Raw genomic sequence first — 18,611 nt, 5'->3', positions numbered from 1 at the left:
TCGATATCAGGCTGTTTTGGCCTGTCTATCAGTGTTAATGAGCTCGGTATGAAATGTCAGAATTAGATTGGAGCTACCAAACATCCATCATGTCAAATAATCACATTTCTGTATGTAGCGGTCACACTCCTAAAGCAACCGACTTCATGGTTTTAGTATAACCCTTTTTCATTTTCAAATAAAAAGATGACAAAATCCTAAGCTCTTGTTTGCTAATATAGAGGTCCTGACAAATACACATCAATTATAACAAGAAATACAACAATTTGCTTGAGGGTTTATTCTGAATGAGACATGAACATTAGACGCTGGGATGACTACACTTTAACAGTCATATTGGTCTGTTCCCATCAATTGGTAAACTGTTGGCTGCAGTCGTATTGGTCTTACTGTATAAATTGACAAATTTCATACGAGAAGATGCGGTCACTGCAAAATATAAAGATTAAAATATTCACAAGCCTGAGTAACGTGCAATTGTAGTACAAACTATTTCTTGAAAAGCATTCTATTTAATCACGGCAAAATGATACAGTCTCCACACCAATTGAGATACCACAAAACATCAAAGGTACATGTATGACACAATACATGTCCCCTACCACAACACCTTCTCTTGTTATGATACAACACATATCCCCTACCACAACACATTGTCTAGTCATGATAAATACATGTCCCCTACCACAACACATTGTCTTGTTATGATACAACACATATCCCCTACCACAACATATTGTCTAGTCATGATACAATACATGTCCTCTACCACAACACATTTTCTAGTCATGATAACTTACATGTCCTCTACCACAACACATTGTCTAATCATACTACAATATATGTCCCATACACAACCCATATAAATTTCGTCAGACGTCATCTACCATTTTCCTCTACCACAATAAACTGTCTGGTCACCACATGTTGCATGTCCTCTACCACACAATACATTATCTATTCATGATACAACACATTTCCCTCAACTTAAATATTTGCACGACAAATATTGTATTAACTCCTCTCTCTGCCTTCTCCAACATACCTGCCCTGCAGGCAGGGCGTAAGAATTGTACCTGCTGCCCCCATTGCATGATCGTAAGAGGCGACTAAACTTGGGATCTTATCTTTTCTCTTCTTTCTTAACAGCTTTCTTCTTCCTAATGTCACCCTTGACAATGCCTCACTTTTGGCCTTTAGTTGAGCGTTCGCCCCTGTGAGGAAGGCTTTGGGTTCTGTCCCCTGGCAGAGACATACCAGTGTCTTTAAAAATGGTAGTTGCTGCTCCTGCTTAGCGCTCAGAAAATTAGGAGTGGGACGACTGGTTCGCCCGTTGTCAGTATAATGTGACCGGGTGGGGTGTGCTGCTGGGTGTCTTCGGCAGTATGCTTCAGTGAGGTAGCACTCTAAATCGGCAAAAGATCCGGCCTATCACAAGGAGACTTAACACAAACATACCGCAGCCTCCCAAAACACACATACGCACTCATCACACGCATACATGTCGCACGCACGGGAGGCCGTCCTTAAATGACCTTAGCTGTTAATAGGACGTTAAACAAAATAAACCAAACCAAACCAAATCTCCAACATACAACAATAATATATGTCAGTAATTCTCTTCACCACATAACAAGCATACAATAAACATCCTTGTTTAGATAGATTGTTAACTCGCTTGTCTAATGCTATACCCTTGGTTCGGTTAACATCACTTACCGTGCCCACTCGGCATTAGTACTGCGGATTCCACGTATGAATTGGCCAGAAGGTACGGTATAATGCAACTCACGGTCATACTCGTTGACGTACGGGGTGAAATGACACCCGTCTCTGCGATGACCTATTAACATATCAATTTACATTTACATTTTGAGAATGAGGATTAGTTGAACCTAAATCACCTTGTCTATCCACAAGTATCGAAAACGTCTAACGTCATATTGTAAAAGAGTATTACATCACGTGAGATCACGGTGTCGATCCTAAACCTTCCCCACGGTCTTCACCAACCGGCTTCTCTCGAAACCTTGAGGTGTAAAAATTGTGGTGTAAAACATTGTGGTGTAAACATTGTGGTGTCAACATTTTGGTGTAAACATTGTGGTGTCAACATTGAAGTGTAATCATTTTGGTGTAAAAATTGTGGTGTAAACATTGTGGTGTACACATTTTGGTGTAAACATTTTGGTGTAAACATTGTGGTGTAAACATTGGGGTATAAACATTGTGGTGTACACATTTTGGTGTAAACATTTTGGTGTAAACATTGTGGTGTTAACCTTGTGGTGTAAACATTGTCGTTGACCCTTACCAAACAGCTCAGTTGTAAGTTATCCATGCCAGTGACGATGTGAGTAATAATCGAGTCTGGCGGCTGTGATAATGTGAGACGTCAGAAGTGTAATTGATTGCAAGTTATACATGATGTGTTCTGATCGGGACGTCTAATAAAGTTTATTTTGTTATCTAAACATAACACATCTTCTATATCCGTATATGAAATTCAGTTGTAACACGGATTCACAGTATTAATAACTGAACTTTATACTTGTCTTTCAATAATCTCTGGCTCTGAAGAAGACCATTGTTCACATTTAAGCTCATATCATCTATATAAAATTTAGTCTCATGACGTACACCTCAAGACGCGGTACAGCGATAACAATATGCCATTTGAGATATATGCGTTATGTTGAAAGGTACACTGTACTTACCAATGATTGAACAACACTGGGACTCTCCAAAGCCTGTCTTGAAATTGGTCACTATGGACACTTCGGAAGCCGTTGACGAATTTGTCTCCTGGGCACTGATAGAGGAATTGTGCGTCTTAAGCATTGATGTTACCTAAAGTGATTATTGTGAAATACAGATAAAAGATAAATGCTATATAAGTACAGTAGATTAAGAATATAATATTCAACTGATATGTCATTATGGTTCAGAAGGCGGAAACAGATTTTGAAGATGTTGAAAAAAATGCCCTTATGACGGCGCGGCGATTATCTAACCACAACAGGTTCCGTGGAGAAAAGAACACCCCCCCCCCCCCCCCCCCCCCCCCCCCCCCACAAAAAAGGGCGAAAAGTAAGCTAAGGAGAAACTAGACAAATTGTGATCCATGGTCTGTCAAACAAAGTGTCCTCGTCCCTTGTCAACAACCATAGTATTTTCATTTCGAAGGTTTTTACCTTTGTGCACCAAGTGATATGTAATAACATGATAGCAAACAATGTATAGGATATCACCTTACGTATGTAACACATGTAAGTTGGGAAGAAAAAGGTTAATTTCGAAAATGATACACGGTTAATGCAACGATGGTATGCTATCCCTACATATCCCAGACGGTCTATATAGGCAAATACAATTGCAAGTATTTTTCCTCCTATATCGACAAGCTATTATACAATTTGAAAATATTGAGCGATTTGATTTCTCATCAAAAATACCCCCACGCATTACATAACATTTCCGTAGATCTATAGTCTGCTCCAAAATGTCGACACTTGAATCAAAAGTTATTGACATACACAATATCACCATTCCATTGTTTTATCTTATACATGTTCTGTAACATTGGTGGTGTAGACAGTTTGTATCAACGTAACACTGTGGCTCTCTTATTAGAAATAACAAGAAATACCTTAAAAAAAGATAAACGGCATAGTTTTCATGCTGGTGGTTATAGAGTAAAACTGCTTGCGAAATAAATCAACGAACAAGTTTCAGTACAGATAACAAATTTATATCAGTTTGAATTGTTGATAGTGATAATAATATCTGAATCAGGAATATAATTTTATTAATGTGTCATTTGGAAATTCAAAAGAATATTATATGGCTATGCCGAAAAAACCCACAACATAATAGACTCGCCCTACCTGGGTATATATAGCATGCTGGTCAATAATGGTCTCGCTGTATACACACGTGTGTCAAACCAACATCGTTATGTGAACATGATTTATAAATCGTTTTACAAAAAAAAAAAAAAAAAAAGTCTCGCAGCAATGAAGTGTAAATTCTTTGATTGATGTGTTTAAGTAAGTCCCGCAGTAATGAAGGGTAAATTCTTTGAGTTTTTTAATGCAATAACCCGGACTTGCCGGGCCATGATACATTTAAAGGTAAAATGAGTAATTAGTTTGTTTTCGTTGTTTTCTTCTTATTAGTATTATCATTTTTATTTCTTGTGAACACTTTAACTCAAAATCAAAAATTGATAAACATTCAAAATACGTTACATTATATGCTAGCGAACATTGAGCTGATGACAAAGGTCAAGGTCACAGATCTAAAAAATAGACATTAAGAACCCTTTTTGAAGACCATTTCTTCATAAAGAATAGTTCCATTTCATGAACGCTCAGTGTGTCATATAGATTACAGTCGGGATAAATTTTTCTCCACGGCATGTTATCAGAGAATGTGTCAAGGTCAAGACCTCGCTGTGGATTCAAAATTAGGTCAAAAATAAAAGACACAAACTGAGTAAATTGATTTGACAGAGCATCACCAACGGAGGAATCTGCAAATGACGGAGATATGACACTTTGAAAATTAAAAAAGGCAAAATGTACTTAAAATGTTTCAACTCCTCCATTTATGCACATACAGACTTAATTGACTAAGACCTTTATTCAAAGTGGGCAGAGCTCAAAATTAAAATAAAATCAAATAAGGTTCTTTGTCCGGTCGTTTTATTTCTTTTACACGCAGAGTGTTGTGAAGTAAATAATACACGGAAGATGTCTACAACGTTTCAAGGTCAAATCATCAAAGATAATGTAGAAGCGTCATCTTCAACGCTTTTCCTCCAAAATTCAGATATATCATGAAATTTCATTATAAATGCTTTTCTTCCATTACTCTTTACACATACAGACTTGATAATTAGGAAATATTTAGCATTAATGACTTGCTACCAAAAGTATGCAAATTGTTGACCTTGACTTTCGAAGTTTAAAGTCACGGTCAAGGTTCAGAGTGGTTAAGAGAAAATTAGGAGGAAACGTAAGTAAAACGTATTAAAGCGATCGTCAGCACTATAACAAGCCTACGATCATTTCCTGAAAGGAAATCACGTGTTTGTATCCTGATCAAATGTAGTTTATTCTTGTTACATATAATATCCATTTTTGTCCCTTGAGTAACGGATCTATCAAATTGTTAGTAAAAATTAGAATTAAAAAAAAAAAGAAAACTATTGAGTCTTAGCACAAACCCTCTCATAAGAGATAATGGTAATTAACGAATCATACATTGAAAATCTAAATGATATTTGCAACGATAAAACAATAATGCTACAAAGACAGGGTATTCCACTTGTGTCAAAGTACAGAGTGTTCTTTTGAAGTTTTTCGATAATACGAGCATTTATAAATGTGACATATTTAAAACAATTATGAATTCCATATTTCATTTACGCGAGTGTGAGATGTAACTAATATATATATTAAAACAAGCAAACACTATGTTTCTTTTAACACATGCTAAATTTCTATCGTTTTCTTATGTGACGTCGCGATGCTATTTATGTATGACGTCACAATAGCGTAATTACAGTGTGGGTTGATATTTTTAACGCTGCCGTATGACATTTAGTATACAATTGATGTTATTCATGTGATGAAGGGTTATGTAAGATAATAATAGTAGTTTTAGTTTGGAGAGAGAGAGAGAGAGAGAGAGAGAGAGAGAGAGAGAGAGAATTAAACACAAAACTCGATATCAAATACTTTATATTTATAATTACCTGACCAAAAGCAGTGCCCGATCCACATGCCGGTAGGGAACCCGTCGCAACGGAACGACCATCGTCTGTCCTCGTAAGCGTCGTGATGGACACTAGATATTTCTGCCAAGTAGGAAGTTCCACAAGAAAAGTCCAACGGCCTATCATAATCATTGGCGTAATCGGAGAGAACACCCCAGATTTCGCCACCGAGGAGTGACAGAACCAAGATTATCTGTTCAAAACATTGATATCATCATGTAATATAGTAAGTGTTTTCTCCACAAATTAACATCGTACAACATTTTCAGCTATTATATGAGGGCAGAGTTTAACGACACATCCCCGTACAAGTCAGACGAAACAGAATCTACCAGGTTCGTTACAGAAATATACACCGTGTTGTAAGATTTTGGCTGGTCAGCACGGTTGCCGAAAGCTGGTCAGCCAAACATGCACACGTCCAAGGAACAGACCAATGGTTTATTACTTTTTTTAAAACACTTACCTGTAAACGAATCCCAGCCGGGAGCAACATAGTCTTCTTCTTTCGCTAAGAAGCAAGTGATTCAGAGGAGAATTTGTTACAAACGCTGTGAATAGACGCCAGGTTTATATAACGCCTCATACATTATGTAATTACTGTAACTCGATCAAGTGATGACGCAGGTCAGTTGTTGAAACCAGGATTTGAATTAAGGACAAATCTTGGCTAATTAAGTATGTACATTGTGTGTATAACAAAATACTTGTCACATATTTTTTTTTCAATTCTAACATTTCTCGTCATCACAGAGGTGTAGCTTCAGTATATATCGGATACGAATTGTAGTAACTTAGACAGATAGTAGACACAAGTAGGATTGTTTATTCCAAACAGACAACACACCACTACGCTTTGTGAATGGGAAAATGATTTGCCCATGTTATATAATGTCAGTAATTCTGTTAGTCTGACTCTGATTTTCAATATTTAATAAAGACCTATCCCATCCACACATAAACCTTATCACCCTAGCTACAGCGACAGTGGCGCCGGGAGTAAAACAAAATCTGGTTTAGGTCCGCGAATTACGTTCTGGAAATCATTACGGAGAGAGCGATCAAAGACGTAAATTGTTGGACATTTCTAGAAGGTTGTATTAAGTGAAAGAAAATAATTTATACGACGGGAAATGATAGAGGATCAATTTCTTTGGCAGAGAATTACTTAAAAGTATATGTTGTACAAATGTAACAATTGACAACACTATATTTTCAGACGGACGTATCAATGTTATATTTGTCCTTCATTACATTAGCACCTTATCTTTGACACATATGACGCGTATATTTAGTGAGGTCACGTGACTGGTAAATGCAGCAACATCACCACCGTTACAGACTTTTGCATAGTACAACTTCTAAACTACTTTTTTTCAACAAATTACCAGGAAATAATGGACAGCGTATAACAATATCACCTTAAAGTTCATATGAATCTGGTTTGCTTTTAACGACTTCCTTCAAAAACGTTGATTTGTTTTCAGGAAGGCCAAGTTATGACTGTGTTTTTGCTGTACTCTCGAACTATTCCCCCATTTATCACGGACATCATTCAGGCGTACAGCATAATCTACATAAATGAGTTAATTTCCTTTCTTATTTTTAAATTTTGATACAATGTTGCACTTTTGAAAAAAACAACAACGATCGATATTGATGTTCATGTCGATATCAGAACTATTGCGTGTTTTAAGTGTCGAAAGGCGGCAATGACATTAACTAGCATTACTAAACGAATGTAACTAATCGTAGTTAATTAACTCTGGTATTTGGAGATAATTTCAGAGACCAGCTGAATTATGTAGAACGTGTTTAGTTATACGTGCAAATTCTAAAATTTGATATTGTTAAAACCACGGCATCCATCGTTGTAACGGCAGTCGATCATGGCTTCGATCAAGAATGCGATGACAACGTGAAAGTAAAATTTACATGAGTAATGTGCCGTTTTTCGTAAAACTCTGTTCATAGCTGGTATTATTTAGTGTTGTCGTACTATAGTTCATCGAACAAAAAACTGAAAAATAAAGAAGCATGTAGCCTTCGTGTCTGGCAGTGCAGACACAACACAGAACCTGTAAAGGTTATGACGTCATCGGAACGTTGCTTTCACGTCAATTTGCCCACGTTGAAACTGCTGTGTCCAAAATATTTACTCCGTCAGGCTGACATCTATATTGACATTTTAAATAATTTACTTTTTCAATTAGATATTTTGGAAACTATGTATCAATACATGTACACGGAAACAAACGTCAAGCTGCTTGAATTAGGGTTTGGTTTTGGTTTATTTTGTTTAACGTCCTATTAACAGCTAAGGTCAATGAAACAAGTTTTAATAGCTGGTATGAAGATAAAGGGGGTGAATCGTAATAAGTTGGAATGATGTATAAGACAATTGGTTTTATTAAAAAAACTGCTTCAAAACCTGGAACATCTTGATATAAAAATAATAATAATGTATATGATTGAAATTTGTAGGTATTAGAACATGTATATTTGATATCGTCTAAATGGTTATATGATGAACAGTATTTCTCTTGAAATACCAGATTTGGACATTCCTAAATGGTTCTGGTGATATTCACTATCCGGACAGAGGATGATGCAATGGATACGATGAACATTGGGTTATTAAACAGGTAACACATTTTGCAAAAAATTGTAATAATTTTGAAATTTATCAACCGCATTAATCTCATCCAAATCCGGTTGAACAGAGACGATAATGGCCTCTTGATGTTGTTTTAATTATAAATAGACCTTTCTCATGTTTATCAGACAATTACTAAAATTACGGACACGTAACTGAAAACAGATATCACTCCCATTCATTATTGACACACGTCACCACCTGATGACGTCGCTGTAACATGACTTTAACATGCCCTATCCACTTCTGTTTGAAAATTTATTTTTTATTCATTTTCAAATGTTGTTTACAATACATGACATCTACAAAATACATAGTAGAGAACAAAAAAATATTCACCCTTTATACATCAACAGTTACACTTTCACTCCACCCAAATAAATGATGTGGTCGTTGTATAATAATTCAATATTTAAACTTTGTTCAAAAGGCATTTTGTCAGTGGAATAAGAGCATAAGTGCACAAAACAAACAAACAGAAGGGAGAGAAAAAAAGGAACAGATTACCAAAGAGTATACAAAAACGGACACAGAAAGTGCACGATAAACCTAGATCAGAGATGTTGTACATTTATATTATCGTGTTAGATTTGTAGCTACTGCTGTCTTTGTGTGTCAATGTTTATTTTATTTTTAATGTTACTTTCGGATATTAAATTTTTGGCGATTTTAACTCAAACTAATATGATTTTAGACTGTTTATATGAGGTCATAATTCTAGGCATTTAGATTTGTAAATATGTTATTCTGTATTGAGTAATATTAGGTTCTCTAGATTAAACTTGGTAAGTTTTATTAAATTGCTTGCCAAAGGTGAATTCTTGTTTAACGAATTTACGATTCAGATTTTTAGTGATAATAATCATCCTTGATTGTTCCATCAAATTTGATACCTATTCACAAACCCATAATAAATGTGTAATTGTTTCAGTGTGAGAATTACAAAACGAACATAAGTTGTTATCTATTTGTTTTTTGTTATTTTGAATAAAAATGTCTTTGTAGTCAGAATTATGTGGTTAATTCTAATTTGCAGCCATTGAATTTCGGAAATAGTACAGGTGTTAAAAGGATATTTGTATATTTCTTTTCATTTGTCCTCATCGATATTGAATCTTTGATTCCATTTGTTTTGAGCAATGGGTTTATTTACTTTTTTGTTAAAGTAGTATATATTTCTTTAGTATCCTTTTTTACATCTTAGAATTAATTTCAGATTAATAGGTATATTGGGCAGTATAACGTATTTCTCTAAGTTTAAAGTTTGATGTTTTTTCTGATAAATTGGTGCTAAATGGCAGTTTTTATACTCTGATAGTATTCGTATAAATTTTCACAAAATTCATCAAAAGTGTAAAACCATGAATTATTGAAAAAAAATGTTGTCTATACCATATTGGATTCTCAAGAATGTTCGTTTAGTATATATTGCTAGAATAAAGAGTCTTACACCAGACATTAAAAACATCTTTACAAAATACATTTTTGCAATTTTTTGATTCCTTAAATATTCAATTCCAAAATTTGCAAATTTCTTTTGATAAAATATTTATTCTAGAACAATATACCCATTCCCACTTTATTATATATACGTCTGACCAAAGTTGCTTTAAGAGCGGTAATGTTACTTTTTATAATTGTGTCTCTTTTTACTGCATCAGGTTATTCATTCCACAGAAAATCATAAAACAAATTGTTAATTTTCTTAATATATAATTCATTAGGATTTGGATGTGAAATAAATTGATAAATAATTTGAGATATTAGTGAAGTTTTTATAACAACTATTTTACCTCTTAGTGTAAGCACTCTCTTGTTCCAGATTGATATTAAAGACTTTCTAAGTAATTCTGTGTAAGTCGACATCATATTTTATACCTTATAGGGTGAAGCGTGTGCTTACCAATTTTAAGTCAAAATTTGTAGCAAAAGTGTTCTCACTATATTTTTTACTCACAATCCATACTACCTGGGCCAAGAAGTCTAGATATTTGAGTGTTTCATCTAAAGAGTTTCTAGAACCATCTAAAATTACAGATGTATCGTCAGCAAATTGCGATCAAAGGTTTAATTTTTCTCTGATAAATATACGTGTTACCAATATTTTGTGTTTTGTTTAGTATGTTGATTGAAGGGTCAAGCGAACGAGGATTGTAGGTCAAGTTAAAAATATACTGACTGCACGTCATGCAAATTTTATTATAAAATAAACAGTTAATTAAAGTAACAAATATAACATTTGGTTACCTGTTATTTGACATACACTGATGATATAAACGACGTTAGTTTTTTTCACAACTGATTATAGAAACAATATCAAAGATGATCAGTAATGGCACGAGCTGTATCAGTACAGAGAAACCCCGTAAACAGACACGAGCTGTATCAGTACAGAGAAACCCCGTAAACAGACACGAGCTGTATAAGTACAGAGAAACCCCGTAAACAGACACGAGCTGTATCAGTACAGAGAAACCCCGTAAACAGACACGAGCTGTATCAGTACAGAGAAACCCCGTAAACAGACACGAGCTGTATAAGTACAGAGAAACCCCGTAAACAGACACGAGCTGTATCAGTACAGAGAAACCCCGTAAACAGACACGAGCTGTATCAGTACAGAGAAACCCCGTAAACAGACACGAGCTGTATCAGTACAGAGAAACTCCTAAACAGACACGAGCTGTATCAGTACAGAGAAACTCCGTAAACAGACACGAGCTGTATCAGTACAGAGAAACCCCGTAAACAGACACGAACTGTATCAGTACAGAGAAACCCCGTAAACAGACACGAGCTGTATCAGTACAGAGAAACCCCGTAAACAGACACGAGCTGTATAAGTACAGAGAAACTCCTAAACAGACACGAGCTGTATAAGTACAGAGAAACCCCGTAAACAGACACGAGCTGTATCAGTACAGAGAAACCCCGTAAACAGACACGAGCTGTATCAGTACAGAGGAACTCCTAAACAGACACGAGCTGTATCAGTACAGAGGAACCCCGTAAACAGACACGAGCTGTATAAGTACAGAGAAACCCCGTAAACAGACGCGAGCTGTATCAGTAGAGAGAAACTCCGTAAACAGACACGAGCTGTATTAGTACAGAGAAACTCCGTAAACAGACACGAGCTGTATCAGTACAGAGAAACTCCGTAAACAGACACGAGCTGTATCAGTACAGAGAAACCCCGTAAACAGACGCGAGCTGTATCAGTACAGAGAAACTCCGTAAACAGACACGAGCTGTATCAGTACAGAGAAACTCCGTAAACAGACACGAGCTGTATCAGTACAGAGAAACCCCGTAAACAGACACGAGCTGTATTAGTACAGAGAAACTCCGTAAACAGACACGAGCTGTATCAGTACAGAGAAACCCCGTAAACAGACACGAGCTGTATCAGTACAGAGGAACTCCTAAACAGACACGAGCTGTATCAGTACAGAGGAACCCCGTAAACAGACACGAGCTGTATCAGTACAGAGAAACTCCTAAACAGACACGAGCTGTATTAGTACAGAGAAACTCGTAAACAGACACGAGCTGTATCAGTACAGAGAAACTCCTAAACAGACACGAGATGTATTAGTACAGAGAAACTCCTAAAAAGACACGAGCTGTATCAGTACAGAGAAACTCCTAAAAAGACACGAGCTGTATCAGTACAGAGAAACTCCTAAACAGACACGAGCTGTATCAGTACAGAGAAACTCAAACAGACACGAGCTGTATCAGTACAGAGAAACCCCGTAAACAGACAGTAGCTGTATCTGTACAGAGAAACTCCTAAACAGACACGAGCTGTATCAGTACAGAGAAACTCCTAAACAGACACGAGCTGTATCAGTATAGAGAAACCCCGTAAACAGACATTAGCTGTATCAGTACAGAGAAACTCCTAAACAGACACGAGCTGTATCAGTACAGAGAAACTCCGTAAACACACACGAGCTGTATCAGTACAGAGAAACCCCGTAAACAGACACGAGCTGTATCAGTACAGAGAAACTCCTAAACAGACACGAGCTGTATCAGTACAGAGAAACTCCGTAAACACACACGAGCTGTATCAGTACAGAGAAACCCCGTAAACAGACACGAGCTGTGTCAGTACAGAGAAACCCCGTGAACAGACACGAGCTGTATCAGTACAGAGAAACCCCGTAAACAGACGCGAGCTGTATAAGATAAGTACACAGAGCCTTTTAAACCGACGCGATTTGTATAAGTACAAGAATACCCTGTAAACAGACAGTCGCTGCTGTAACCACATGAAGGGTTATCGTTCCTTGAATGTATATATCATCATATACTATAGGACACTATTTTTGTCAAAAACTTAGAATAATTATTTTCATAAACTTGGAGCTATTTGAAATCATGCTGCGAAAACAGAACTACTCTATGACACATAAAACAGGAATTACAGAGATCTAAAAACACCCTATTGACACTGAAAATCAAGACACAATTCTGTATACGGCTACTATGTATATTTCTGATATCATGTGATAGATAAAATGAAACAGTTTTTTTTCAATAATTGAGATATTTCAATTGTGTAAACTGGTTTAGAAACTTTGATAGATATTCCCTGCATATAACTATGTATATTTTGCTCCCAATTTCAAATTTTAACTTTAATTTTTAAAGAATTCAATATTTTGCTTTAAAATATTCTAATTTTGTTATCAGACTGATATCATAACTGTTTCAAAGCATTAATCAGGTCTCATAAGGACATGAAATAATCTAAATGCAACAATACAGACTTGCAGTGACCAACCACAGTGAGTGACCACCAATAGACACACTAGCCAGAACTTGTTTACAATTACTGTTATGCTGTGCAGCCATAGGCAGAGAAGAGGGGTGGAGGGAAGTGAAGAACTATACAGCAAAGTATAAACCTAAAATGAAGAAGAGAGTCCTATCGCTACTAGAAGAACAGCACAAAGATCATGCGAGAGGTCCAAGTCTGCTCGGAAGTCTGACTACAGGAGAGGACAGCTAGATCCAGCAAATGCAGGGGAGACAATCAGCTTCAGGATCATCTATTTTGAGAAGCCAAAACAAACCGTTTAAGAGACAGTGGGAAACCTGAAAATAATACATTGAATTCAAAATTCAAAAACAAACGTGTAACAACAACAAAAAAGTTACGTAACAAATATATATGATTACCTAAAGAGGGAGCCTCCCCGTGGCGGTGGTCGGGAATGTTGTATCTCTGGATACAATAGTTAATACCCTCAAAACAATAATAAAAAAAAAAATATGTTTTAAATTTTCAAATCTAACCATCAGTCCCTATAGAATACATGACCATGTCAAATATTTAAATAAAAAACAATACAAAAATAATTAAAACATTCTAAAATAATAACATAAAAAATCATTTTAAAATTTAATTTGAAGTTAAATTCATGTTAAATTTGAAAAATAGCTTTACTAACTAATCACATATATAACTGCCAACAAACATGTCAAATTTTAAGAGAATCGGCCAAGAAATGTGGATTTGTCAAATAAAAACATGGTTTCAGGGCCTATCATATTAGGACCGAGACCACAATTAGCTTTGCTATATGTTTCATTGTAACATTAAAATTCATAATAAATTCCCAAAATCTCATATGCAACTTTCCATCTCACCTGGCCAAGACCAACATCTGAGAAGCAAAATAAAAAAGTTTCAACCCGGCTTGTTCGGCATGTTCTGGAGATAGCTGTCAAAATGTGTCACCAATGTGGATTACATACATCCGGGTCAGGGGTAGAGGTCAAATCAGGACTCATCACACAGGGTCCTGGAGCACATAATAAATGATCAATATTATTATTTTACATCACAAAACCTAGATTGACATCTCTACTATAAAGAACATAAATGAGTCATTCTGTACGTATTTGGTGTTCTAACGTTTCTCAATCTAATTAAAATCTAGATGGCCATTCTCACTGCGTTACATGAACATCTAACAACATCCCATATTAAGGGGTCACGTTCTGATGACATCGGAGATGTGTGTATTTCACTTTCAGGGCGAATTGGCATTTTGTCGATGTCTTCGAAGCAAAACATTTCGTCACAGCATGCATCTGAAGGAAACCATTTCGGCACAGTATATAGCATTATGCTTTATGGGACTAAATGACTTGAAACAAATTGACAGATTATACAAGCTATGCACTCTAGTCATGCAAATTCGGACAAATAAAATTCACTTCCAAGATTCTTGAAGCAGTCATTTGATTGGCTTATCCAAAAGGTCACCCTGACGTCACCCCTGATGGGATGTTGTTAGATGTTCATGTATCGTAGTGATAATGACCATCTAGATTTTAATTAGATTGAACGTTTCATGTCGTACACATTTTTTCTTATACTTAATACAACCTTCTAGATAACAGAATGTGCAAAAAAAATGAAACCCTTGGTCCCTGATTCTGTAATTATTTCCAGAAAGTAATTTGCAATAATTTCAATATATGAGTCACACTGTAACACTAATATAATTACTGTCATTATTACACATAGGTTATTCATTTAGTTTTTAAGGAAGTGTATGTGATGTCTGTTCGGAAGGTTGATCACCTGCCAATAAAAACTAGAAATCCAGTACCAAATACGTCTGTTTTTCATTTTTCATGATATGAATCCTCACACTATCCACTTCCAATCCCCCAATCTCACCCGAAATCCACACTCACACACATTCTTATAGTTAAGGCTTATTTATTATTGTAAAAATACCACCCATTTTCAAGAAAACATAATAGTATCTGCTACCTGATTAAGTGAATGTAATTCGTGTCCAACATATATTGAAGCTGCACGATAATATCGGGTCTGACCCGTATTTGACCTGTCGCTTCCCCTCTTTGACTACGAGGCAATGTGGCAGCTTTGCTGTTCCATAGCAATGTTTAATTACCAAAGGATTTCTCCTTGAATCAAATCCTGGTTTGAACGCCGGACTTGCGTCATCTATTCATATCAAATTTCAGCCATTACATAATGTACTGGGTGTTATATAAACCCGGCGTCTATACACGGCGTTTGTAACCAATTCTCCTCGGAATCACTTGCATCCTAGTGAAAGAAGACTAATATGTTGCTACCGGCTGGAATTCGTATACATGTAAGTGTGTAAAATGTAATCAAACACAGTTTGTTTCTATTTTTCGGTTGTGTAAAGGTTTAGCTGATCAACCAGACACTTACTCTAGGGTATATATATCCCTGTACAGAACCTGAGAGATTCTGCTTTTCTGACTTGCACGGATGTGTTTCGTTAAACTTTGTCTTCTTATGACAGCTTTATATGTTATACGTTTACATGTAAAAACACTGTTCTATTTACATGATAATATCAATATCTTCGACAGATTATTTTGGTTCTATCACTTATCGGTGGCGAAGTCTCGGCATCTCTCCGTGACGCCAATGAATATGAAGGGACGATGAGGATTGACTGTGGACAGGCTCAACATTTGGAGCGAATATCTAGTACCTACAGTACCACGCACAGGGACAGAAAATGGTCGTTTGCTTGCCGCCCAACCCCTGCTAGCATCAAACGAAGACTGTCATGTGCTTGGTCAAGTAATTATGAATATAATTAATTTGATATAAAACTGTATTCTCTAACCTCTGTCTCTCTGTCCTCTCTCTGTCTGTCTGTCTCTCCTTTCTCTCTGACTCTCTCAATCTCTCCCTCTCTCAATGATAAAACTAATTCCTTATTGCATGATACAGAATATATAGAAGTTGTTAAGACTATAATTACATATAAGAAATTGTTTTTCAATTTGCAAGACTGTAAATATTGCTGATATTCCAGACTCTGAGTTGTTAAGTATAGATGATCAATCATGTTTGAGACTTAATTAATGAATATAGCAGGTTACACCATATCACAGGCAGATAATCGAAAGAAACTTCAAAGCATAAAATAAATCAGTTTGAATTATAAAATAAAATGGAAAATAAGGCTAATATAGTAGAAATAATTATAAGAAAGGAGACACGGAAGAGATTAGAATTTTATAAAAAGGCAGAGGCGAATAATAACACCAAGAGGTAGATAGGAAGAAGGAGAAGAACCTACGAGCTATCATTTTAGTCTAGAAAATAGACAGTGCACATACAAAATATTCAAAAAAATGATCTAGTAAATTATGGTAGTTTGATCACAAACAAGAAACTACTTTAGATGAAATTAAATGTTTATGCTGCTGTTGAAAATTTATGTTTCTAATGACAATCTAGCAGCTTTTACCCTCGAAAATTTTCTTGATATTGCAAATATTCCAAAGCTGAATGATAAATTCTGGAATTTGATAAGGACTAATAATTGAGGAATCCAGTAAAACATTGACAGTTGATTATTTTTAACATTTTCGGAAACAACGTAATTTCATTGTTCGATCAATTAGTCATGGCTACATTAAATTATCAATAACATAACGTCATGACATTATTACGTGTATTCCTAAAACATACAAACCTCGTTACTTTATTATAAACCAGAGGCCGATAACATTATAAGATAAGTTTTATAAAATAACAGCCGGAGTATTAGCAAACAGAATGGAATTTGTACTTGATAAACATATTCGTAAAGACCAGACATGACTTCTTGCCGGTTGATAAAGGTGATAACACAAGACAATTATATGATGTTATACAGTTAACAGGAAAATGATACTCCGCCTTGGTTTTGATGTTAGATTCCTAAAAAAGTATTTGATCCGGATTCAAGGTAATTTATATATATATATATACAGTCGAACCCGGTTACATTGAAATGCTCGGGGAATGGAAAAATACTTCAAATTAACCGGTTTTCAATATAACCGGGATCCAGCCTTTTGCCGACATATTTCAGTACCGCGCTACATCAAACAGCACACCATTGTTCAATATACTAGAAGTTGATTTTACTTAGTCAGTATTTACAATCGGTTCCAAATTGATAATAGTTTCACAGTTTATTAAAAATAATGTTAAGCTCGACGGCAGAAGTCTTCGACTGTTGCTTGTTTTTGTTTATGTTGAGTTCATGGACACAAAACCAGTGAGAACAGTTTCCGGTACATCCGGGGTACTTTCTGCAATAGGACCTCCGAACACTAGCCAGATGCTCTACCGATTTAGCTACCTGGTCATCGATGATCGACTCAGTCCAGTTTCGCTACACTTTCTACCGTCTGAAATCGGACATGTGCGTCGATGATAGATGGATTTTCACGAATTGTTTGAGGGTCGTTGTCAATATCACTGTTCTGGTTACGTTATCATTTTCTGTCGAATCCCTAAATGGCCTCGTCATTTGTAATTGTCTCGCGTGTAGTTAAATGAGAGTCAATTTCGATGTATATATATGTATTCTTAAACAAGTACAGATTCATGCTCATAACGAACGCATTTAATGATTAAAAGTCACAATATTTATATTGTGTAAATCAGCATATCATTTTACCTATCTATTGATCGGACCGAAACGGCTGGTAATTATATAATCTAAGCCAGTCGTGGTGACTTTCAATTTGAGCGATACATAAACAATGGTTTAGCATTACCGGGGGCAATAATTTCCTTTCAAATAAAGCGATATTTCAAATAAACCGATTTTAAAATAACCGATGAAACAATACAAAGACAAAGAAGGCTTTTGGACGGGGCTCTTATTTCACTTCAAATTAAACGATATTTCAATATATCCGATTTCAAATTAAGTGGGTTCGACTGTATTTTTAATTTTGGAGGGGGGAGGGGGTGGGTATATGATATAATATAATATATATATATCTATTATATATATATAATGATATGGTATATCTAGCTGGGTAAACCTAAATTCCATACTAATGTAGGGCTATATGAGCATTCTTGATATACAATTTAGATGTAACGAATAAAGAAGAAGAAAAAGTGGAATTGGTGTAGATGATACACGTGTTCTACTTTCTCAGTAGTAGATGATACACGTGTTCTACTTTCTCAGTAGTAGATGATACACGTGTTCTACTTTCTCAGTAGTAGATGATACACGTGTTCTACTTTCTCAGTAGTAGATGATACACGTGTTCTACTTTCTCAGTAGTAGATGATACACGTGTTCTACTTTCTCAGTAGTAGATGATACACGTGTTCTA

The 18,611-nt window shown here is 35.7% G+C and overlaps 1 protein-coding gene across 1 annotated transcript; it reads right to left on the bottom strand.

Annotated features, from left to right (window-relative positions):
- Nucleotides 1-328: 328 nt before the first annotated feature.
- On the bottom strand, nt 329-6,072 carry LOC117315954. Its single transcript, XM_033870396.1, has 4 exons — nt 5,762-6,072; nt 2,718-2,850; nt 1,720-1,843; nt 329-429 (listed from the first exon to the last, which is right to left on the bottom strand). The coding sequence occupies exons 1-4, from the start codon at nt 5,912-5,914 to the stop codon at nt 387-389; spliced, it is 453 nt and encodes a 150-aa protein (XP_033726287.1). The 5' UTR covers nt 5,915-6,072; the 3' UTR covers nt 329-386.
- Between the last annotated feature and the right edge of the window lie 12,539 nt (nt 6,073-18,611).

This window comes from Pecten maximus, chromosome 17, assembly GCF_902652985.1.
Source record: "Pecten maximus chromosome 17, xPecMax1.1, whole genome shotgun sequence".
NCBI classification, from domain to species: Eukaryota; Metazoa; Mollusca; class Bivalvia; order Pectinida; family Pectinidae; genus Pecten; species Pecten maximus.
The sequence above is the reverse complement of the archived record's forward strand: the minus strand, read 5'-3'. Positions and strand labels throughout refer to the sequence as shown.